Below are 24,497 nucleotides of genomic sequence, written 5' to 3'. Positions count from 1 at the left end.
CACCTTAGAGTCATATATGTCCCTTTGAATATCTAGTGTGTTTCTCAGGTTGGGCTGCTTTTATTATAGGAGAAGAATGACAGGCCCAAACACCCAAACACCCAAACCCGATGCTTTAATCAATAACGGAGCACTTAGCAGTCCTTCCTCTGGCTCCTCAGGAGGATATCAGGAGAGTACGATGCTGGCAGCCTCTTCCAAGAAGGTCAAAAACTCAGTCACAGATGGAGTGGTGCTTGCAGCAGCTCAGCTGGCCACTGCAGGACTTGCTCTCTCTTGCCTCCTTTGTGCCCCATATGGACGGAGGGCCCAGGCCTCAGCACAAAGGCGGCATTTGTGGAAGTCAGAGAGGGACAGCCATCTGCATGGCTCTTCGTCTGCTCTGTCCAGGGAAGTTAGCGTTGCAGGTGGATGGAGCACAGATGTCTGGGTCCCTCTGGACCCATAAATCCCCCCCACAGCCTGCCCCCGCTTGCCTGCTCTGGAGGAAAATCAGCCCAGCTCTGAGAGAAGTCTGCATGCACTCCTCCTGTGGAACGAGGAAGGCAGGCTCGCCTTCCGCCCATTGGCCAGGCACCTCCCGTCACAGTTGTGCGCGCCTGGCGCACCCATCTGCATCCAGTGCATGCTGTGGAATGCTGTGTTCATTACACTGTGATTGAGCCCGCCCTCCTCTTTGAACATGAACTTAATTTTTTTCCTTTGTTAAAGTGTATGTTCAAGGTGGAAAAATACAGAAAAGGAAAAAGAGGAAACAACATGTATTACCTTCCACTGTGAAACAACCCCTGTTAATATTTTAATAATTCCCTTCCAATGTTGTTCGAAGTATAACATACAGAACACACTGTGAGACTCGTTTGGGGTTACTCCCAGTCTGTCCAGACTTATCTTTGTGTGATCTGTTCCCTTTTGGATGAAACCTCCCACGATGATCAGTTTCTCTTTTGCCTCTCTTGGTCTTGGTCTCACATATTTTCAGTCTCTGCAGTTATGTATGTAAAGGTTCCATTTCATCATTGTTGTAACCTACTGGGGGAATTGTACCTTTTGTTAAAGTTAAATAATTTTCTTTATTTCTCTTTGTTCCTTTTGGTTTTATTTATTTATTTATTTTGCATTTTGCCTGATCTGCTTTGTTTCATCTTTCATTTTTATTTTCCCGTTATCATTTAGCTGCATTGAGAATTTTGTTACGGTGTAAGGGACGGGGTAGAAAAAGGGTGGAAGGATTTGTGCTAGGCCTGGAACCTTGGTGTATCAGGACAATGCCTAACCAACTGACATACCTGGCCAGGGTGCTTTGGTCATAACAATATAAAATAACCTTATAATTTGAGAACATATTTTTATGTCATTAAATATTTTTCACAGACTCTATCCTTAATGGATATATATACTGTTTGATCAAAAGAATATACCAATTTATTTAATCATTCTTCTAGTAATGAATATTTAAGTTGTTTCCACTCTTCCACCATGATAGATGACACTGCTTCAAAAATCCTGATCACAAATCTGTATTTCTTTCCTTCCTTAGATTATGTTCCCAGAAGTGGAATTCTGGTCAAAGGGTGCGAATACTAAAGACATTCGATAGCGTGAGAGTTAGGCCTCTATTCTTTTATTTATTTATTTATTTTTGTGACAGAGACAGAGAGACAGAGAAAGGGACAGATTGGGACAGGCAAGATGGGAGAGAGATGAGGAGCATCAGTTCTTTGTTGCGGCTCCTTAGTTGTTCATTGATTGCTTTCTCATATGTGCCTTGACTGGGGGGCTACAACTGAGCATGTGACCCCTTGCTTAAGTCAGCAACCTTGGGCTTCAAGCTAGTGACCTTTGGGCTCAAGTCAGCGACTACAGAGTCATGTCTATGATCCCACACTCAAGCCAGTGACCTCAGGGTTTCAAACCTGGGTCCTCTGCATCCTAGTCTGATGCTCTATCCCCTGCACTACTATCTGGTCAGACTAGGCTTCTATTCTTGACATATATCTGTCCTGGACAGAATTGCTTCTCTGTGTTCTCACATACTAATTCTAGACTCATAGGCACATTTCTCTCTCCCCTTTGAGCAATTTTTCCATCTGCTGTGACATCTTTACAAGATGACTCTTCCCAGGGTCCCCTTACCTTTTCCACATGGGCCAAGTTTGTCTCTTACTTTTCTTTGTATCCACAATGCCTATACACATTACTCAAAAATTGGTGGTCACTATCAATTTTCTGACTAGAAAAAATGGCCATTACTTTTCCTAGGGGTTATTCAGGACTTGGCAGTGGGTGACCACCTAGCAATGTTTTCTATAACTGGGCTATTTCACAGTAGAACATTATTCCCCTCCCCACCTCGTCTCCCCTCAGGGAGGATTGCTGTGGCTAAAGAAGGTTTTCTACTAACCACAGTCTCTGATTGTTCCATTCCCTGGCCCTTAGATCTGGAAATTATTTCATGTAACCCAGATATGACAGAAAATGTGAAAAATATCAGATTTCTTCACTATTAGTCCTTATATCTACTGTGTTATTTATTCTTCTCTAGACTTGCTGGAGGAGTAGTCAGTATGAAAAAGGAGACAATGCCTGCTCTTGAGAAGGGTAAAATCTACTTGGTATATTAAAAGATATGTGTTTTTTTGTGGTTTTAAGATTTTATTTATTGACTTTAGAGAGAAAGGAGAGAGAGGGAAAGAGAAAAAGAAAGGGTGGTGAGGAGCGGGAAGCATCAACCTGTAGTTGCTTCCTGTATGTGCCTTGACCAGGCAAGCCCAGGGTTTTGAACCGGCGACCTTAGCATTCCAGGTTGACGCTTTACCCACTGTGCCACCACGGGTCAGGCCTTCCTGTGTTTTTTCTTTCCTTTTTTTTTTCTTTTACTTTTTTATTATTATTAAATTTAATGCAGTGACATTGATAAATCAGGGTACATATGTTGAGAGAAAACATCTCCAGATTATTTTGACATTTGATTGTGCTGTATACCCCTCCCACAAAGTCAATTTGTCTTTTGTCACCTTCTATCTGGTTTTCTTTGTGCCCCTCCCCTCCCCCACCCCCTCTCTCCTTCCTCACCCCATCCCCCCTCCCCCTCCCCCCCCCCCCGTGCCATCACATTCTTGTTCATGTCTCTGAGTCTCATTTTTATGTCCCATCTATATATGGATTCATATAGTTCTTAGTTTTTTTCTGATTTACTTATTTCACTCCGTATAATGTTATCAAGGTCCATCCATGTTATTGTAAATGATCTGATATCATCATTTCTTATGGCTGAGTAGTATTCCATAGTATATATGTACCAAAGCTTTTTAATCCACTCGTCCTCTGACGGACTCTTGGGCTGTTTCCAGATCTTCGCTATTGTGAACAATGCTGCCACAAACATGGGGGTGCATTTCTCCTTTTGGAGCCATTCTATGGTGTCCTTGGGGTATATTCCTAAAAGTGGGATAGCTGGGTCAAAAGGCGGTTCGATTTTCAGTTTTTTGAGGAATCTCCATACTGTTTTCCACAGTGGCTGAGCCAGTCTGCATTCCCACCAGCAGTGCAGGAGGGTTCCCTTTTCTCCACATCCTCGCCAGCACTTATTCTGTGTTGTTTTGTTGATGAGCGCCATTCTGGCTGGTGTGAGGTGATATCTCCTTGTGGTTTTAATTTGCATTTCTCTAATGATTAGTGATGTTGAACATTTTTTCATATGCCTATTGGCCATCTGTATGTCCTCTTTGGAGAAGTGTCTATTCATCTCTTTTTCTCATTTTTTGATTGGATTGTTTGTCTTCCTGGTGTTGAGATTTACAAGTTCTTTATGAATTTTGGTTATTAACCCGTTATCAGACGTATTGTCAAATATGTTCTCCCCTTGTGTAGTTTGTCTTTTTATTCTGTTCTTGTTGTCTTTAGCTGTACAAAAGCTTTTTAGTTTGATGTAGTCCCATTTGATTATCCTGTCTTTTATTTCACTTGCCCATGGAGATAAATCAGCAAATATATAGCTCCAAGAGATGTCGGAGAGCTTACTGCCTATGTTTTCTTCTAAGATGCTTATGGTTTCACGGCCTACATTTAAGTCTTTTATCCATTTTGAGTTTATTTTTGTGATCTAGTTTCATTTTTTTGCAGGTAGCTGTCCAATTTTCCCAACACCATTTGTTAAAGAGGCTGTCTTTACTCCATTGTATATCCTTACCACCTTTGTCAAATATCAGTTGTCTATAGAGCTGTGAGTTTATTTCTGGGTTCTCTGTTCTGTTCCATTGATCTATATGCCTGTTCTTATGCCAGTACCAGGCTGTTTTGAGTACAATGGCTTTGTAGTATAACTTGATATCAGGAAGGGTGATACCTCCCACTTTATTCTTCTTCTTTAAGATTGCTGAGGCTATTCCTGTTCTTTTTTGGTTCCATATAAATTTTTGTAATATGTGATCTATATCTTTAAAGTATGTCATTGGTATTTTAATTGGCATTGCGTTGAATTTATAGATTGCTTTGGGTAATATAGACATTTTAATGATGTTTATTCTTCCTAACCATGAGCACGGTATATGCTTCCACTTGTTTGTATCTTCCTTGATTTTTTTTATCAATGCTTTGTAATTTTCCAAGTACAAGTCTTTAGTCTCCTTGGTTAAGTTTACTCCAAGGTACTTTATTTTTTTGGTTGTAATAGTGAAGGGGATTGTTTCCTTAATTTCTCTTTCTGACTGTTCATTGTTGGCGTATAAAAATGCCTCTGATTTCTGAGTATTGATTTTATATCCTGCCACTTTGCTGAATTCATTTATCAGGTCCAGTAGTTTTTTGACTGAGACTTTAGGGTTTTCTATATACAATATCATATCATCTGCAAATAATGATAGTTTTACTTCTTCTTTTCCAACTTGAATACCTTTTATTTCTTCTTCTTGTCTGATTGCTGTGGCTAGGACTTCCTGGACTATGTTAAATAAGAGTGGTGAAAGGGGGCACCCCTGCCTTGTTCCTGATCTTAATGGGATTGCTTTTAATTTTTGCCCATTGAGTATGATGTTGGCTGTGGGTTTGTCATAGATGTCTTTTATCATGTTGAGGTATGTTCCCTGTATTCCCACTTTGCTGAGAGTTTTGATCATGAATGGGTGCTGGATTTTATCAAATGCTCTTTCTGCATCTATTGAAATGATCATATTGTTTTTCTCCTTCTTTTTGTTTATGTGATTAATCTTATTGATTGATTTACGAATATTGTACCAGCCTTTCCTTCCCAGAATAAATCCCACTTGATCATGATGTATGATTTTTTCCATATATTGTTGGGTCCAGTTTGCTAATATTTTGTTGAGTATTTTAGCATCTATATTCATCAGAGATATTGGCCTATAATTTTCTTTCTTTGTGTTGTCTTTGCCTGGTTTTGGAATCAGAATTATGCTCGCCTCATAAAAGGAGCTTGGAAGTCTTCCTTCCTCTTGAATTTTTTGAAATAGTTTGAGAAGGATAGGAGTTAGTTCTTCTTTGAATATTTGGTAGAATTCAGTTGTGAAGCCATCAGGCCCCGGACTTTTCTTTGTTGGGAGTTTTTTGATAACTGTTTGGATCTCATTTGGTGTAATTAGTCTGTTTAAGGTTTCTGATTCTTCCAGATTGATTCTTGGAAGATTGTATGTTTCAAGGAATTTGTCCATTTCATCTAGATTGTCTAGTTTTTTGGCATACAGTTCTTCATAGTATTTTCTTACAATATTTTGTATTTCTGTTGTGTCAGTTGTTATTTCTCCATTCTCATTTTTAATTTTATTTATTTGAGTCCTCTCTCTCTTTTTCTTGGTGAGTCTAGTTAAAGGTTCATCAATCTTGTTTACCTTTTCAAAGAACCAGCTCCTAGTTTCATTGATCCTGTGTATTGTTTCTTTAGCCTCTATGTCATTTATTTCTGCTCTGATCTTTATTATTTCCTTCCTTCTACTACATTTGGGCTTTACTTGCTGTTCTTTTTCTAGTTCTTTTAGGTGCAGGGTTAGGTTGTTTATTTGAGCTTTTTCTAGCTTCTTAAAGTGTGCCTGTAGTGCTATGACCTTCCCTCTCAGTACTGCTTTTGCTGTGTCCCATAAAGTTTGAGTTGTTGTATGCTCATTGTCATTCGTTTCTAGGAATTTTTTTATTTCTTCTTTGATCTCATTCTTAATCCATTCGTTATTTAACAACCTGCTATTTAGTTACCATATGTTTGAGAATTTTTGAGCTTTTCTGTTGTGGTTCATATCTAGTTTCATGCCGTTGTGATCAGAGAAAGTGCTTGATATGATTTCAATCTTCTTAAATTTGTTGAGACCACTTTTGTGCCCTAACATGTAGTCTATCCTAGAGAATGTACCATGAGCACTTGAAAGAATGTATATTCTGCTTCTTTAGGGTGAAAGGTTCTGAAGATATCTATTAAATCGAGTTGATCTAGTGTGTCCAATAAGTCTGCTGTTTCTTTAATTTTCTTTCTTGAGGATGTATCTAGTGATGTTAGTGGGGTATTGAAATCCCCTACTATTATAGTATTGCTGTTGATCTCGCCCTTTAAATCCATCAAAGTCTGCTTTATATATTTAGGTGCTCCTATATTAGGTGCATAGATATTTATAATAGTTATCTCTTCCTGTTGGATTACTCCCTTTATCATTATGTAGTGACCTTCTTTATCTCTTACTATATCCTTTGTTTTAAAGTCCAATTTGTCTGATATAAGTATTGCTACCCCAGCTTTTTTTTCATTTCCATTTGCATGAAATGTTTTTTCCATCCTTTTACCTACAATCTATGTGTATCTTTTGTTTTAAGGTGTGTCTCTTGTAGACAGCATATGTACGGGTCCTATTTTCTTATCCACGCAGCTACCCTGTGTCTTTTGATTGGGTCATTTATTCCATTTACATATAAGGTTATTATTGATATGTAGTTGTTTATTGCCATTTTATTCTTTAAAGCTGTATTCCTTTTTTGCTATATTTTTCCCACTTTGATCTCTTTACAACAGGCCCCTTAACATTTCCTGCGGCCTTGGTTTGGTTGTAATGAATTCCTTGAGTTGTTTTTTGTCTGGGAAGCTTTTTATTTCTCCTTCAATTTTAAACGATAGCCTTGCCGGATAAAGTAGTCTTGGTTGTAGGTTCTTGTTCTGCATTACTTTGAATATTTCTTGCCATTCCCTTCTGGCCTCAAGTGTTTCTGTTGAGAAGTTAGATGTCATCCTTATGGGGGCTCCTTTGTAGGTGATAGCTTTTTTTCTCTTGCAGCTTTTAATATTTTCTCTTTATCGCTTAGCTTTGGTATTTTAATTATGATGTGTCTGGTTGTAGGTTTCTTTGGGTTTCTCTTTAATGGAGTCCTCTGTGCTTCTTGAACTTGTGTGAGAGTTTCTCCTGCATTAATTTAGGGAAGTTTTCAGCTATGATATGATTGAACAAAGTCTCTATCCCTTGTTCTTTTTCTTCTTCTTCAGGAACCCCTATGATGTGGATGTTATTTCTCTTCATGTTGTCACAGAGCTCTCTAAGAGTTTCCTCATACTTTTTGAGTCTCTTTTCTTTTTTCTTCTCTGCTTTCATGCCTTCATTCCAGTTGTCCTCCAACTCGCTGATTCAATCCTAGCTCTATCTATCCTGTTTTTAATTCCTTCCATTGTGGTCTTTATTTCTGATATTGTATTTGTCATCTCCGACTGATTCTTTTTTATACTTGCTATTTCTTTATTTAGGTGTTCATGATGACCATCCATTGTTGTTTTAAGATCCCTAAGCATCCTTACAATCATTATTTTGAACTCTGCATCTGGAAGTTTGATTATTTCCATATCACTCAGTTCATCTCCTGAAGGTTTCATTTGGACTGCACTTTTTTGTCTTCTCATTGTCTGTGTTTTGTTTGTAGAGTTGGTTGAGTCTAGGCTTGGTGTTGTCTGCCTCCAGTTTTCAGTTGTGTTATTTCTAGGTCTTCTTGGGTTGGTATCAGCTATTATTTGTAATCCACTTTCGGATTTAGGCAGCTTTGAATTCTTGATTTGTTTGTTTTCTTAACAGGTGATAGTCTTGTTTACTGATCTCAGCAGGGGGCTTCCTTTAAACTGTATCCAGGAATGTGGTGTGTGTCACCTGAGACTCTGAAGGCCTCTTCCACCAACTAATCTCTCTGGAGCAGGGTGTTTTCTCAGCTTCAGTAGGGGGAGGTGTATCTCAGATCTCCATGGAGACCTGAGTTACTGCCCCTCCTCCCCACTTCTTGTTTTCAGCTGTGTCTTGTTGCACTGATTGGAGCTGGAGAGATGTCTGGAGATCTCTGATCTGGAAGCAATTCAGTACTGTTTTGTGGGGAAGGATCAGTCCCTCCCCCAGCTATGGCCTCCTCCAGCACCGATGAGTCAGCTTTTTTTTAGATCGTCTCTTGCATTCCTTAGCCCCTCACAGTCTGTCCCTCTCTCTTTCCTTACCACTTGGGAGATAAGCTGGTCTTTTCAACACACCTCGCTCCCTGGTCGCCAGGCAAGTGGCTGTGAGCAGTATTTTCTGCTCTTTTCCCTGGAGTGAGATCCCCTCTGGGCTCTCAGCCTCACCCCCCCCACTCCGTTCCTGTAAGCAGGGGAGATTCAGGCGCTCCCTACCAGGTTTGTTGTGGCTTCTTCTTTGCTCCTTGGTTTTTGAGAGCTGTTCTTGTAGTCCAGAGTTGGTTTTTCCTGCTGATTTTTCCTAAATTGATTTGTATTCCAGTTTGGTGGTGAGAGCTGGGTGGTTGTGCATCTGCCTATTCCGCTGCCATCTTCAGGTCTGTAAAAAGATATGTTATTAAGTGAAAGAAAAATCCCAGGAAGTTCAAAACCATTTTATCTCAATTAATCATACACACCTATAATATATACAGGAAAAACCATCATCAAATTTTTGATACTGGTTATCTCTTGGGAATACCATTATAGGAGATTTTTATGGTTCTTTTGTTTTCTATCTTGTGTTGTCCTCCTTTTCCCCCATTACATAGAATGACTAGTAGAGAATGAATACAAAGGCTGAGACTATTTGCTTTTGATTTTTATGTTATGTATTTCTGTCATGCTTGAATTTTTAAAATACAAAATGAGGCAAAAGTTATAGGTTTACAGTTGTGAGAACATGAAACAGTTTATTCTTGTGTTTATTAATTATTGTATTATTTTCATATAAGTAACTGTAAATCTACTTTGCCCCACCCTGTAATTATATATTACCTTTGCAACTTGATAAAAATGTGTAAGATATGAAAATCTTATACGATAAATATGGGAGAGGGGACACTTAGTAGTGACCTAGGAACAGAGATTAAAGGAAGGGTGGAAGGATTTATTTTGGGCCTAGAATGGCTCAGAGCTGATGGGGAAGAAGGGGAGAGAGGGCATATCAGAATTGAGGAAGGAGAGAAGATGATAGCATCTAGGCATGGGCATTAAGTAGGAAAGTACCCAAACATATTTGTTTAATTTCCATGAGCTGAAACGACGACTTTCTTCTCTAGGAACCATACACTTAGTCCCTTGGTCCAAGGCGATGTCATACACTTTATTTCTTTTTTCTTTGTCTTTTTCTTTTTTTTTTTCTTTGAGACATACAAACAGACAGGAAGGGAGAGAGATGAGAAGCATCAACTCGTACCTGTAACACTTTAGTTGTTCATTGATTGCTTCTCATATGTGCCTTGACCGGGGAAGCTCAAGCTGAGCCAGTGACCCCTTGCTCAAGTCAGCGACCTTGGGATTGTGTTGATTATCCCACACTCAAGCCATTGAGCCTGTGCTCAGGCCAGATGAGCCTGTGCTCATGCTGGTGACCTCAGAGTTTTGAACCTGGGACCTCAGTATCCCAGGTCAAAGCTCTATCCACTGCACCACCACCAGTCAGGCAAGGTCATACAGTTTCTATACCTGACAAAAATCTTTAGTCCGAGTTATTTGGCAGATGCAGAAACAAGGGTTTGTGTGTGTGTTGTGACCACACAAACCACACTGCCTTGCCATCTGGAAGGTAAGGATATAGCTGAGAAACAACTTATATTTCATGTCAAGAGGAACTCCTGACTTTCTGCCAATCTTTACTATTCCTGAAAATATTTGTTAAACCATTGTAACAGTTGACTATTACAATTGAAAACTTGTCAATTTTTATTTAGTAATAACAACTCCATTAGTTGAGTATTTACAACGAGCCAGGTGCCATGTACAGTATTATCTTCACAGCTTCATTTCCTCTCCTCCATAACAATACAAGGTAGGATTCATCACCACTCAATAGGGGAGAAACCTGAAGGTTGAAAAATGTGCCCAAAATCACATAGCCAAAAAGTGTAGGAGCTGGGATTCTGCAGAGTTTTCACAGCGCCTTTCCTGCAGTAGGCTTTTGCAGAAAGTCAGTTGGTCATAAGAAAGCCTGCAGTTAGCCAGAATCTAAAAATAATGGCCAGACTGTTAGTCTGGGTCATCCCACTTCGCTGTTGATTCTCCCTCTCTATTTCCCTGTGTGCTGGGGACAGTCATCATTGCCATTTTAGCTCTTGGAATATTTTATCATTAATATTAGTGTGCAAAAGCCATTTACTGGTGACCAATGAAGAGGTTGGACTGGTGCCCCAGGCCTCTGAAGGGCATCCTATTTTTTGGCTTGCAGTAAGCAAATTATAAAGTACTTTCTTCAGCTTTTCATTCATCTACTCAGAATCTCTCCCAACTACAGAAAGGTTTCTCCTTGCAGTGTGTCTGTAGAGTTTGACATTTATTGATTTTGAATTGGCCTTTTTACCATGTTGTTAATGTGTATTAATCTGAACCAGGTTCTATATATGTGATTTTATGTGTTTATAGCATCATTTCAAACTTAGTGTTCATGGTCTTGCTGGTTTTGTCTACCGGTTTTGATTTTTCTTAGTTAATATCTCTTCATTATGGAAAATCTTGAAAACACAACATGGGGCAAAAGTAGGCTTACAGTTGTAGTGCAATAATTTATTCTTACATTATTATTTATTAATTATTGTATTATTTCCCATATAAACAACTATAAACCTATGTATGCCCCACCCTATAAATGTAGAGAAGTATGAAGATGTAAATAAAAATCGGCCATCATCTCACCATCTGGGTGCCGCCTATTAACATTTTGTACTTAAACAGGGATCTTCCTTCTCTTAACTCTGCATGCGAGGCCTTCCCATCCATTATCATTACATTTTTCTCTAAAAGAATGTTTTTAACAACTATATAATGTTCCATTTTACGGCTACACTGTAATTTATTTCACCCCTATTGTTGGTCATTTTAGGCTATTTCCAGAGCTTTTGCCTTTATCAGCAACACTGTGCTGCTGAAGGGTTTTCTCCTCCTGTTAATTTATCCTAGTGAAGGTCTTTCAAGTTGCTGTTTGGTCCAAGTAGTTCAGAGCTGCATCTGCGGTTTGCTAATGAATGGAAACATGTATACATAAGCACTAATGGTGGTAGGGCAGTCAGTGGTGTAATAACAATGATAGGGAACACCCATTTCCTACTGACCCAAGTACCAGGCACCTGGCTAAACCCTTGACGTACTTTTTCTTATCCTCACTATAACTCTGTGAGATACTTTTTACCATGCCCCTTTTACACAGAAGGAAACTGAGACCCAAAGCGATTCATTTTTCTAAGGTCCCTCAGCTATTGAGTTGACTTGAAGCCATGTCTGTTTTACTCCATGGCCTGTTTTCTTAACCTAAATCCACTGGGCTCAGTTCCTGTTCCAACACTTAACCTTGTGCCAGTCACATCAGTCCCCTGATGCTTGGATTTCTCATCTATTGAAATGGGGCAAAATACAAGAACCTGCCCAGTGCCTCTCCCAGGATTAGCATGAAGGTCAAGTGTGATGGAGGCCACACAGCTGAGAGGTGTTGTCAATTTAAGTTAATCGCTCTAATCAAGCTCTACATGATAGACTCCTCCAGTGTGCTGTTGGAGAACATTTCCTGATCCCAGCTGTAGCCACTGTACATTTTGTTGTAACCCATTGTAGCAATATAGGAATGTGCTTTCCTCTGACAGCCCCACCCTGACTTGCAATCCATTTAATAATAAACCATCTGTCACAAAATAGCAATGGTAAGCACAAAGAATTTCCCTGGCTGGAACTCTTTTTTGTAGCATGTTCTCTTTGGCTGGAGAGACCTTCTGTTTCTTTTGGAAAAGGATGAGGGAGCACCCTGCTGAACAGGCAGTGTGAACAAACCAAATCTGTTCCATCATGCCTAAGCTCTGGGTGTACATTTCCTCTGACACATGTAAGGGACCTGACAGACAGTCCCCTTTGCACCTGCAGCCTCTTTTCCACGTCCCCACCCAGGCATAAGCATGAGCACCCATTTCCTAAATCTGCACTATCAGGGCTTGCTATGGCCATTGTTATTTTAGCTGCCAGTACTCATGAGCTTTGGGGTTTTGATTCATTTGCTATGCCACATTCACTCATGGAAACTCTTGCTTGTCCTGGAACATTTTTCATTTCAGTCCCAGAACCGCCCCTCCCTGCCATACTCCCTACTCACGGGGCATCTGTGTTTGTATTTCTATTTTGCGTGCAATCCTTCTCAAGGCTGGGACCATCACTTTGTGGTGAGCCTCTCCTGGTCACCATGGAGCAGTGTCTCTCACCCCAGAGGACATTCGGCAACATCTAGAGATGTTCAGGTTGTCATAGCCAGGGTGGAGCACTACTGTCCTCTAGCAGTTAGAGGTAAGGATACTGGAGAACATCGAAAGATGCACAGGGCAGCTCCTCACAAGAAATAAATTTCTGGTCCAAAATGTTAGTGGTAGCAAGATAGAGAATTCCTGCCATGAACTGAGAAGTAGCCTGAAACTCCTTTATTTGGCACACTTGAACCTTGCCTTAGGGAAAGCAGGGTAGGATATTGGTTAAAAACTGGTAGTGGGGAGGGGGTCGGGGGATGGACTGAACTAGACCAGACCTGCATGTCATTCTGAGTACACCATTGACTTGATTGAAATTCTTGAGCACTATTCATTGGCTGCATGACTTTGAGCAAATGTCACACTCTCTCTGAGACTCAAGTTTCCCATCTGTAAAATGGGTAGAAATCCTTACCTCGTGGGTATAGCAGGGCTCTAAAGCTTGCCTCATAGTACCAGCACATACAGCATGCCATTCATTCATTAGGCAGGCTGGGGAGGTCCTACCTTGCCCGTTGCTGATGAATCCATTGGTGAACGGAACAGATAGATATCCTTGTCTTCATGGTGCTTACCTTCTATTGGGAGGAAACAGATATACCAGAAACAAACAGTAAGTGATATCATATGTTACATAGTAGAAAATAAAGAGAAAAATAGCATAGAAAAGGGGAGGATGGGAAGTGTCAGGGACACTGAAAGAACATGACTTTTCTCTAGCAGTAGTCAAATGTTCCTCCCCCAGTTTCAATCCTCTTGTCTAATTGTGCCCAGTTATATTAATGACTGATAGAGGTGTAGGTTGTGGTGTGTGGTCAGTGGCTTAGTGGCTGTGAGCTGTCCCCAGGACCAGCCAGCTGTTGACCACATACCTGACCAACATTCTTTATTTCTTCTTTGGGATTCTTCCCCTTTCTAAGTGGAATTTAAAAAAGACAAAACCTTTTAACCCAGCCTAACTAAAAGTGTGAATCTGAAGTTTGATTGGTCAAAGAGCCACTCAGTCATTATTCCTACAACAAATGAACAAATGCATTTCCTCTTCTTAACTAGATTTAAACTCCTAGAAGGCTGGGTCCCATGTCACTGAAACTTCCCCACAATGCATGTAAACAGCAGGTACAGCCCCCACAGTAGAAAGAGCTGAGGTTGGATCCAAACAGGTCTGGTTTTGAATCCTGCCTGGACACGTACCTTAGCCTCCCTAAGCTTCAGTTTCCTCATCATAAAATGGGAGTAAACTCCTGCGTTGCAGGGTGGTTGTGAAGATTGGAGAGAACTCGTCAGAAGTGCTAAGCTTGGTCAGGCATATAATGGCCCCTCTGTGACATCCTCCATCCCTTCCCCTGTGCTACCCAAGCCCAGCAATCACTAAGGAAACATAAAACAAGGAATTCTTAGAAATAGAATAGAGCTCATGTGGTATAGCTCATGCCCCTTTATTTCCCTCAGACTGCAACAGAAGAAAGTTTCCAACTCTCTGGGAAACTTTTCAATAAATACATGAAAATATTCTCAATCTTACATTCAGAACGTGAAATTGAAATTAAGGAATTATACTTGTTTTTTCTATTAGGTTGATAATAATATCCTGTTGATGAGAGTCTTGAAGAAGTGTACTTACTAACATGCCATATAGCTTTCTGGGGACAGACTGTTTGGAGGTCAAGTACAAAGGAAATGTTAAAATGTTAATACTTCTTAGACCAAGGACTTCTACTTAAGAAATCTATCTTATAGAAATACCATCACAAATACATAAAAAGAATGTTCACTGAGGCAGTTTTTGTAATAGCCAGACACTAGAAACGATTTCAGTGTCCATCATTTGAAGTCTGATTGAATCCATATGGTCCACATAGACCATGGAATGCTAACTCTGCAGCCATTAAGAGGAATAAGTGTCTTTGGGTGATGGAAATGGTTTGGAACTAGATAAAGGTGATGGTTGTACAACATTGTGAGTCTACTAAAGGCAACTGAATTGTTCACTTGAAAAATGGTTAATTTTATGTTATGTAAATTTCACCTCAATAAGTTAGTTTTTAAAGAGTGAATCTTATATACTAACATGGAAAGACATATTGTTGAATGAAAAGAGAAAACATTGTGTTTTCTGTGACTGTTAACAAATGTATAGAAAAGGTTTGACAAGATCTAGAACAAACTCAATAGCATTTATTTCTGGGATGTGGACTTGGAAAAAATGAGGAGATTTGTACTTAATTTTATATAGTTTTGTAATGTATGAAAATTTAAAGTTAGCATACATTACTTACAAACTGGTGGTAGGGAAGGAGAGAGGTGTTTGAAGTTGGTCAGGCACTGAAACTAACAGGTGGAAGGTTCATTGTCTCAAGTGAAAGTGGAAAATGTCTTTCATTCTGAATCTTTTTTGTGTGTGCCTCTCTTTGTGTTTTAATTCTCCCCTTCCACCCCTCCCCCATTCTCCCCACTCAGGCTGGCATCAGAACCACTAACTGAGATGCATGAGTTATTTGATGACTCACTTTGCTTGTTTTGACCTTTCTGTGCCTGTGGCTAATTGCTTCTGAGTGCTGGGGATCTGTTAGCATTAGTCTGATCCTATTTTATAAGGGCCTGTTTTCAAGCGATCACAAGGATTTGCAAGGTACTAATTGTGAATTGCACATTTGGAGCATGCACTTTCTTGACCAGCCCATGGATGGTCCAGCAATCAGGAGCTCATGCATGAGCCCAGGAGCTCATGGGTGCCTGAACCAGCCTGAGACACTATATTGCTACTTGCCAGCAGATATAGCTCCCTGCTGGTAATACCTTGTGTCCCTGGGAATTTTCCTTTTATATTTTTCACTTACCCATTTTTCTTGCATTATGAAAATTTGTAAACTAGAATAAAAATCACCCAAAATGTGATCAGGAAAAATGATAGAATTTGGTGGCATTTCCTTTATATCTTTGCTTGTGTGCATTTTTCATAAACAGTGTTCATATAGTATTTTAATAAGCACAGCAGATGGCAAAGCATGATGCATTTGGGGAATGGCAGATAGCCTAGCAGGCTAGATTCTCTAGTAGGGCTAGAGATAAGCTAGTAGGATTAGAAATGGTAAGTGGCTTTGTAATTTTCATTATATAGGTCCTTTACGTTCTTTGTTATGTTTATTCCTAGGTATTTTATTTTTTTTGTTGCAATCGTGAAGGGGATTATTTTTTTGAGTTCGTTTTCTAATATTTCATTGTTGGCATATAGAAAGGCTATGGACTTTTGTATGTTAATTTTGTATCCTGCGACCTTACTGTATTGGTTTATTGTTTCTAATAATCTTTTTGTGGAGTCCTTCGGGTTTTCGATGTATAGGATCATATCATCAGCAAAAAGTGATAGCTTTACTTCTTCTTTTCCGATATGGATGCCTTTTATTTCTTTGTCTTGTCTGATTGCTCTGGCCAGAACTTCTAGCACCACGTTGAATAAGAGTGGAGAGAGTGGACAACCCTGTCTTGTCTAAGGGAAATCGAAAAAGATACAATGAGATGGAAAAATATTCCTTGTTCTTGGATAGGAAGAATAAATATAATTAAAATGGCCATATTACCCAAAGCAATATACAAATTTAATGCAATTCCCATCAAAATCCCTATGAGATTTTTTAAAGAAATGGAACAAAAAATCATCAGATTTATATGGAACTATAAAAAACCCCGAATAGCCAAAACAATCCTAAGGAAAAAGAATGAAGCTGGAGGCATTACAATACCTGACTTTAAACTATATTATAGGGCCACGATAATCAAAACAGCATGGTATTGGCAAAAAAATAGACACTCAGACCAATGGAACAGAATAGAAAGCCCAGAAATAAAACCACATATATATGGTCAAATAATCTTTGATAAAGGGGCCAACAACACACAATGGAGAAAAAAAAGCCTCTTCAACAAATGGTGTTGGGAAAACTGGAAAGCCACATGCAAAAGAATGAAACTCGACTACAGCCTGTCCCCGTGTACTAAAATTAATTCAAAATGGATCAAAGACCTAAATATAAGACCTGAAACAATAAAGTACATAGAAGAAGACATAGGTACTAAAATCATGGACCTGGGTTTTAAAGAACATTTTATGAACTTGACTCCAATGGCAAGAGAAGTGAAGGCAAAGATAAATGAATGGGACTACATCAGAATTAAAAGTTTTTGCTCAGCAAGAGAAACTGATATCAAAATAAACAGACAGCCAACTATATGGGAACTGATATTTTCAAACGACAGCTCAGATAAGGGCCTAATATCCAAAATTTACAAAGAACTCATAAAACTCAACAACAAACAAACAAACAATCCAATTAAAAAATGGGAAGAGGACATGAACAGACACTTCTCCCAGGAAGAGATACAAATGGCCAACAGATATATGAAAAGATGCTCAGCTTCATTAGTTATTAGAGAAATGCAAATCAAAACTACAATGAGATACCACCTCACTCCTGTTAGATTAGCTATTATCAACAAGACGGGTAATAGCAAATGTTGGAGAGGCTGTGGAGAAAAAGGAACCCTCATTCACTGTTGGTGGGACTGTAAAGTAGTACAACCATTATGGAGGAAAGTATGGTGGTTCCTCAAAAAACTGCAAATGGAACTACCTTATGACCCAGCAATCCCTCTACTGGGTATATACCCCAAAACCTCAGAAACATTGATACGTGAAGACACATGTAGCCCCATGTTCATTGCAGCACTGTTCACAGTGGCCAAGACATGGAAACAACCAAAAAGCCCTTCAATAGAAGACTGGATAAAGAAGATGTGGCACATATACACTATGGAATACTACTCAGCCATAAGAAATGATGACATCAGATCATTTACAGCAAAATGGTGGGATCTTGATAACATTATAAGGAGTGAAATAAGTAAATCAGAAAAAAACAAGAACTACATGATTCCATACATTGGTGGAACATAAAAATGAGACTAAGAGACATGGACAAGAGTGTGGTGGTTACCAAGGGTGGGGGGGGGGGGGAGGGAGGACATGGGAGGGAGGGAGGGAGAGAGTTAGGGGGAGGGGGAGGGGCACAGAGAACTAGATAGAGGGTGACGGAGGACAATCTGACTTTGGGCGAGGGGTTTGCAACATAATTTGATGACAAAATAACCTAGACATGTTTTCTTTGAATATATGTACCCTGATTTATTAATGTCATCCCATTACCATTAATAAAAATTTATTAAAAAAAAAAAAAAAGAAATGGTAAGTGGCAGAAAGTGATCCTCGATATATATACTGTGGTCAGATTATAAGAGGCATTATGTATCAAACTGAAGAGCTGGAACTTCACACTGATGGCACAGACATGTAGCCACAGTCATGGCAGAGAGCACTTGCTAAATAAGAATGTGGTTTTTGAGCAAAGCAACACCTCATTGCTTTAGCAGTTTCCAGTAAGTGTACTGCAGTCTTCTAGGCTGAAGGCTGAATATGATGCCCTTAGCTTTCTTCTTGATCATTTGGATTTGTCAAGAGAAAACAGTGTGGTAGCCTATTTCAGCCATAAGGGTGCACTTTCTGTGGTTAGCCCACCCCAAAATTTACTGAGACCTCTTTGGAAAATTAAAAAATAACTCAGGGACAGGCATCATTTGCTTGGTATTTAGTATGTATATTAGATGGTGCTTTTCAAGTTGACAAAACCTCAACTGAGATTAATGTAAACAGAAAGGGGAATATACAGTGTGTCCGTAAAGTCATGGTGCACTTTTGACTGGTCACAGGAAAGCAACAAAAGACAATTGAAATGTGAAATCTGCACCAAATAAAAGGAAAACCCTCCCAGTTTCTGTAGGATGATGTGGCAGCATGTGCGCATGTGCAGATGATGACGTAACACTGTGTATACAGCGGAGCAGCCCACAGCCATGCCAGTTGAGATGTGGACGGTACAGAGAAAAGTTCAGTGTGTTCTGTGGCTCGCTAAATTCGAATCCATGACCAAAGTGCAACGTGAATATCGGCGCGTTTATAACGGAGCGCCACCACATAGGAATAACATTACTCGGTGGGATAAGAAGTTGAAGGAAACCAGCAGTTTGGTGGAGAAACCCCATTCTGGTAGGCCATCAGTCAGTGACAAGTCTATAGAGGCTATTCGGGATAGCTACCTAAGGAGCCCTAAAAAATCTGCATGAGCCCACATCGAACTGCACTGAATAGGTATGAAACTGGGAGAGTTTTCCTTTTATTTGATGCAGATTTCACATTTCTATTGTCTTTTGTTGCTTTCCTGTGACCGGTCAAAAGGGCACCATGACTTTACGGATACACTGTATTAGCCCCTTAGTCTAAGAATGGCTCTTCCTGGCTTTAAGAACAGTGGGATCCCAGGACTCAAAACAGTGTAGACTAAACTTGTTCCCTCCCTTCATCCCTCCATCAGTGTCTCTGACCATCCTTCATTCTGTGTATCCCTTTATTCTCTCCTATATCAGACAGACTCTTCTTTGTGACCAGAGAAAGTTGCTGCAGGAAACTTCTGCTCATGTTAACTCTTGAGCTCACAATATCAAAAGAATCAAGAGTCCTTCCATCTTTTTCCTATGACTCATGTAACACATTTCAGGGAATCAGGTGCCCTCCCAGAACCTGGGTAGAGAAGTGCTCTGATTGGTCAGGTCAGGGGGACTCCAACCAAACTGAGTCAGGCACGGGATATGCAAAGATAGTGGAATTCTGTTCCTAGAAGGAGGAAGACAGCAGGAGTACTGGCCAGAATTTTTTTAAAGAACATCCATTACTGTTAATCGTTCTTCTGAGGAGTGGAAATGTTTAACGGAAAAAAAGTAGAGCCATCATTTGTCTGAGAGCTGCCTTTGTGCATGTTTTGTGCTTTCTCCGGGTCATGGACACTCCCAGCCCATGTATAAAGTGGCCCTTGCCCAATTTTCCTTAGCACATAGGCTCAAGACAATGCCCTCCTCCCCCAAAGGCCTGGTGGCATTGTCCTCTCTTTCTTGCTAATGTCTGATTTATGTTCTGTCAGGGACAGGAAGCTGTTCAAATGGTCCACCCCGTCCTGCTGCTGCCCCATGACAGTTTGTTTTTCTTATCGTTAAGCGTTCCATTAGCTTCCGCAGTGAGAGCCGGCCTGACATCCTCGCCCCCCGGCCCTGGTCCAGAAATGCAGCTTCCTCGAGCACCAAGCGGCGAGACAGCAAGCTGTGGAGTGAGACCTTTGATGTGTGCGTCAATCAGATGCTTACTTCCAAGGAAATCAAACGTCAGGAGGTAGGCTTGGGACTCACGGAGTTTGCTGTGTGTCTAGAGGCAGATGCACTGCAGGCAAGAGCCAGGCTGGGGTCTACACCACATCCCTGCATCAGTGCCCCATAGCGTTTGTAGTCAAAGGACAAATGGGGAGTGTCAGAACTTTTAAGGAACTGAGAAACCAGCATGCAGCTGGGTGGGTGTGGCCCCCACTTTAAAAAGAAACTGATGTGAAATCTGAATTTATTGATACAAAGATGATTTGGTAAGTGTCTATTTTGAATCATAGAGTTCACACAATCATTTGTTATATTTTGAGAGCAACTTTTAGAATATTTTAAAATATTCAGTTAATGAAACTTTGGTTCAGTTTTATGGGACACTTTTTTAGGGAATGAAAATTTCTGTATCAATATCCCTAATTGGCTATGATCATACTACCCTGTATAGAGAATTTGTCACACAAGAATGTGATGGTAACGGGGCGGGGGGGGGGGAGGTTTGGGAGGGGGCAAGGAAGGAGAGCAAGAGGGTGGGGAGGAGAAGAGGGGCACAAAGAAAACCAGATAGAAGGTGACGGAAGACAATTTGACTTTGGGTGAGGGGTATGCAACATAATCAAATGTCAAAATAATCTGGAGATGTTTTCTCTGAACATATGTACCCTGATTTATCAATGTCACTGCATTAAAATTAATAAAAATAAGATTAAAAAAAGAAAAGAAAAAAAAGAATTTGTCACACACCAGGCTGTGCTAAGCACTTAAAGTGTGCATCATATAGTGAAATCCTTGTAATATCTATTTTTGTGGAGAACTTAACTTTGGAAGAGGGAGTATTTGAAAACTTTCTAGGTTTATTTATTTATTTATTTATTTATTTTGTATTTTTCTGAAGTTGGAAACGGGGAGGCAGTCAGACAGACTCCTGCATGCGCTCTACCGGGATCCACCCGGCACAACCACCAGGGGGTGATGCTCTGCCCATCTGAGGTGTCGCTCTGTTGCAACCAGAGCCATTCTAGCGCCTGAGGCAGAGGCCACAGAGCCATCCTCAGTGCCTGGGCCAACTTTGCTCCAATGGGGCCTTAGCTGAGGGAGGGGAAGAGAGAGACAGAGAGGAAGAATAGGGGGAAGGGGGAAGAAGCAGATGGGCGCATCTCCTGTGTGCCCTGGCTGGTAATTGAACCCGGGACTCCTGCACGCCAGGCCACACTCTACCACTGAGCCAACCGGCCAGGGCCCTTTCTAGGTTTTGACTCAGCAATTCTCTTCTAGGAATCTACTGCCAGGCACACTTAAACACAGATGGGAAAATGTATGTGTAAGCTTATTCATCACAAGAACGTTTATAGTACTGCCTGAAAGAGCCTGCACATCTATTACCAAGGACTGGTTAAATAATAATGTCCATACATGGAATACTATGTAGCTGTAGAAACACAAAAAAGCACTTATATGTATGAGTGGCCAAGTTGATAAAGCAAGGCACAAGATAGGGTATGGAGTATGCTACCATTTATGTAAAAGAAGGAAAAATGAATGTATGTGTTGTGTACTTGCTTGTAAAACAATAAAACATTTCTGGAAGGACACATAGGAACTAGTAGCATTGTTTCCTCCTTGAAGGGGAACTGGGTGGTTGGAAGAAGGAAGTGAGAGGGAAAGTTATCACCAAGTATTTATTTGTGCACTGTAAATTTTGAACCATGTCAATGTATTATCTATTAAAAATAAATACATACATAAATAAATCATTTATTTGCACTGAAAAATTCTATGAGGAAATATGGCAGAATCTTAATAATAATTAACAATATGGTATTACGGGTATTTAAATTTTTTTCTCTTTATACTTTTCTGTGTTTTCCAAGTGTTAATAGTGTGCATAGATTACTTGCACAATCTGAGAGAGGGAAAGATGGGTAAGATTGATTCTGCAATGAGGGAATTAGCCAGACACCATGAGCACAAGGTCACCCACCTGGAAAGTTACAAAGCCAGTTCTAGAACCCAGGTCCTGTCCTTCTCCAAAGACTTTGGTCTTCATGGTGACACTGTGTTGCCTACCACAGATAACTGACTGTGGCATCTCCTGGTGTGGAGTTCTGTGATTTTGCTCTTCTGGGGGTCACATTTGGTCAGTCAGACAGTATGTGAGCTCTAGTAAAACAGGTGTACAAGGGAATCTGAGGAAGAGCGAAGCAAACAAAGGCTAGTTGATTATATTGTGCCAATTCACTTCCTGGTTTTGACACTGCTCTGAAGTTATATAAGATGCCACTGTAGGGAGAAGCTGAGTAATCCATAGTACAGGACCTCTCTGTACTATTTTCGTAACTTATCATGTGAGTGTATAATTATTTCAAAATAAAAGATTAAATGAAATAGAGTATCAGGAGGGCATGGTGTGGAGACTTTACTGGGCCTCAGGAGGGGCACCATGCCCCGGCCCAGTGAGTGTTCTGGCCCCACCTGCTTTGCTAAAGAGCACCCCACCCACTCCAAGAATGGAGGCTGCTCTCCACTCTGCTCACTTTCTAACTGAATTCTAAAAGAAATGTGGTAGTCCCTGAACTACACTGCTCACAAAAATTTGGGAATGTTTTATAGCTTCATATTCATTTTAAATATGTACCACACACATAGTCTTTTTTTTTTTTTTTTTTTTTTTACAGGCAGAGAGAGAATCAGAGAGAAGGATGGATAGGGACAAACAGACAGGAAGGGAGAGAGATGAGAAGCATTAATTCTTTGTTGCGGCACCTTAGTTGTTCATTTGTTACTTTCTCATATGTGCCTTGATTGGGGCGGGGGGGGGGGTGCTACAGTGAGTGACCCTTGCTCAAGCCAGCAACCTTGGGCTGAAGCCAGCAACCTTGGGCTTCAAGCCAGCAACATTTGGGCTCAAGCCAGCGACCATAGGGTCATGCCTATGATCCCACGCTTAAGCCAGCAACCCTGCTCTCAAGCTGGTAGGCCCATGCTCAAGCCGGCAACCTCAGGGTCGCAAGCCTGGTCCTTCGCATCCCAGTCCGATGCTCTATCCACTGCACCATCGCCTGGTCAGGCTATAGTCTTTTTATAATGTAATATTTGCCAACAGTTTAGACTCTCAGAGGAGAGTGAAAGAGTGTTCTGCACATCATAGCTATTATAAAATTATAATGACTTAATAGAACCAAATTAGAAATAGTCCCTTTACATACCTTTGGACATAGCTGGTTCTTTTTTTTTTTTTTTTTTTTTTTACAGAGACAGAGAGAGAGAGAGTCAGAAAGAGGGATAGATAGGTACAGACAGACAGGAACAAAGAGAGATGAGAAGCATCAATCATCAGTTTTTCGTTGCGACATCTTAGTTGTTCATTGATTGCTTTCTCATATGTGCCTTGACCGTGGGCCTTCAGCAATCCGAGTAACCCCTTGCTCAAGCCAGCGACCTTGGGCCCAAGCTGGTGAGCTTTGCTCAAACCAGATGAGCCCACGCTCAAGTGGGCAACCTCGGGGTCTCGAACCTAGGTCCTCCGCATCCCAATCCGACGCTCTATCCACTGCGCCACCACCTGGTCAGGCCATAGCTGGCTCTTACCATTTTATTTATTGTACCATGTAGGATTAAGAAGTAAGTTAGAATGAATTCACTTCACCAGACACTTGGAATGATAAAACGTTAGATTCTTCCTACAATTCCTATCTCATGACAAGTATCTGATAGGAATAAAGCTTTATATTGAGATTCACCTTATGTTGAGTAGAAGGAAGACAAATTGGATGGCCCAATTAATAATACTACCATGTCCAACACTGAAAACAGACCCTAAATCATTTATTATAATTGCTACTCGCGTCAACGTGTATCCATGGTTCAAACTGTAATTATTTTACCTAAAATAATTCCTTATTTGGTTGCATCAGAGTTCTATAACATGAAGGATGACTTATTGGATTGGAAACATATGTGGAACTTTATCATCTCATAACAGATGAGCACATTATCCAGAAATTTTACAACCTTTCCTTTGTAGGTTTTACCCACAAGATGCATTTGCTGCGGGTTAATTTTTTTTTTAAGAATCCTTTAAAAATACTTAAGAGATATGTAGATTTGGAGCTTTGGGCACGGGAACCAGTGCTGTTTGAACTGGCTCTCATAAATGAAAGGTCAGTGGATGTGTTTTATCTTTTCTTGCAGGCGATCTTTGAGCTTTCCCAAGGAGAAGCAGACTTGATAGAGGACTTGAAATTGGCAAAAAAGGTAAATTGAAATCCAGTGGTCATTTGAGTCCTCGTATTTTATTTCCCTGAATAATTTCACAATTACAAGATTGTGCTTTAGGAGCTCTCTTTTTTATGACTAAGCTCATCCAAAATGGAGAAGAACCTGCACAAACCAAGCACTGGGGAAAATGGCTCAAAACAGGAAGGCTCTCTGGATCTGGTCGCATAAGGGATTCTTCTCTGCATGTGTCTAATGCATCTCAAGGAAGACTTCATTTTAATCAGAAAGTATTCATGGAGGCCTGGCTTTACAGTATG

The 24,497-nt window shown here is 40.3% G+C and overlaps 1 protein-coding gene across 5 annotated transcripts in view; it reads left to right on the top strand.

Moving 5' to 3' along the window:
• ARHGEF3 (Rho guanine nucleotide exchange factor 3) overlaps positions 1-24,497 on the top strand; it is a 381,307-nt gene that overhangs the window by 332,197 nt on the left and 24,613 nt on the right. For all 5 annotated transcript variants that reach the window (XM_066246135.1, XM_066246137.1, XM_066246136.1 and 2 more), the window contains 2 exons: positions 19,811-19,981; positions 24,154-24,216. In XM_066246135.1, coding sequence (XP_066102232.1) covers positions 19,811-19,981; positions 24,154-24,216 — 234 coding nt within the window. The remainder of the gene's footprint in view (positions 1-19,810; positions 19,982-24,153; positions 24,217-24,497) is intronic.

This window comes from Saccopteryx bilineata, chromosome 10 (genome assembly GCF_036850765.1).
Source record: "Saccopteryx bilineata isolate mSacBil1 chromosome 10, mSacBil1_pri_phased_curated, whole genome shotgun sequence".
Lineage (NCBI taxonomy): Eukaryota > Metazoa > Chordata > Mammalia > Chiroptera > Emballonuridae > Saccopteryx > Saccopteryx bilineata.
This window is presented reverse-complemented; position numbering and strand designations above follow the sequence as displayed.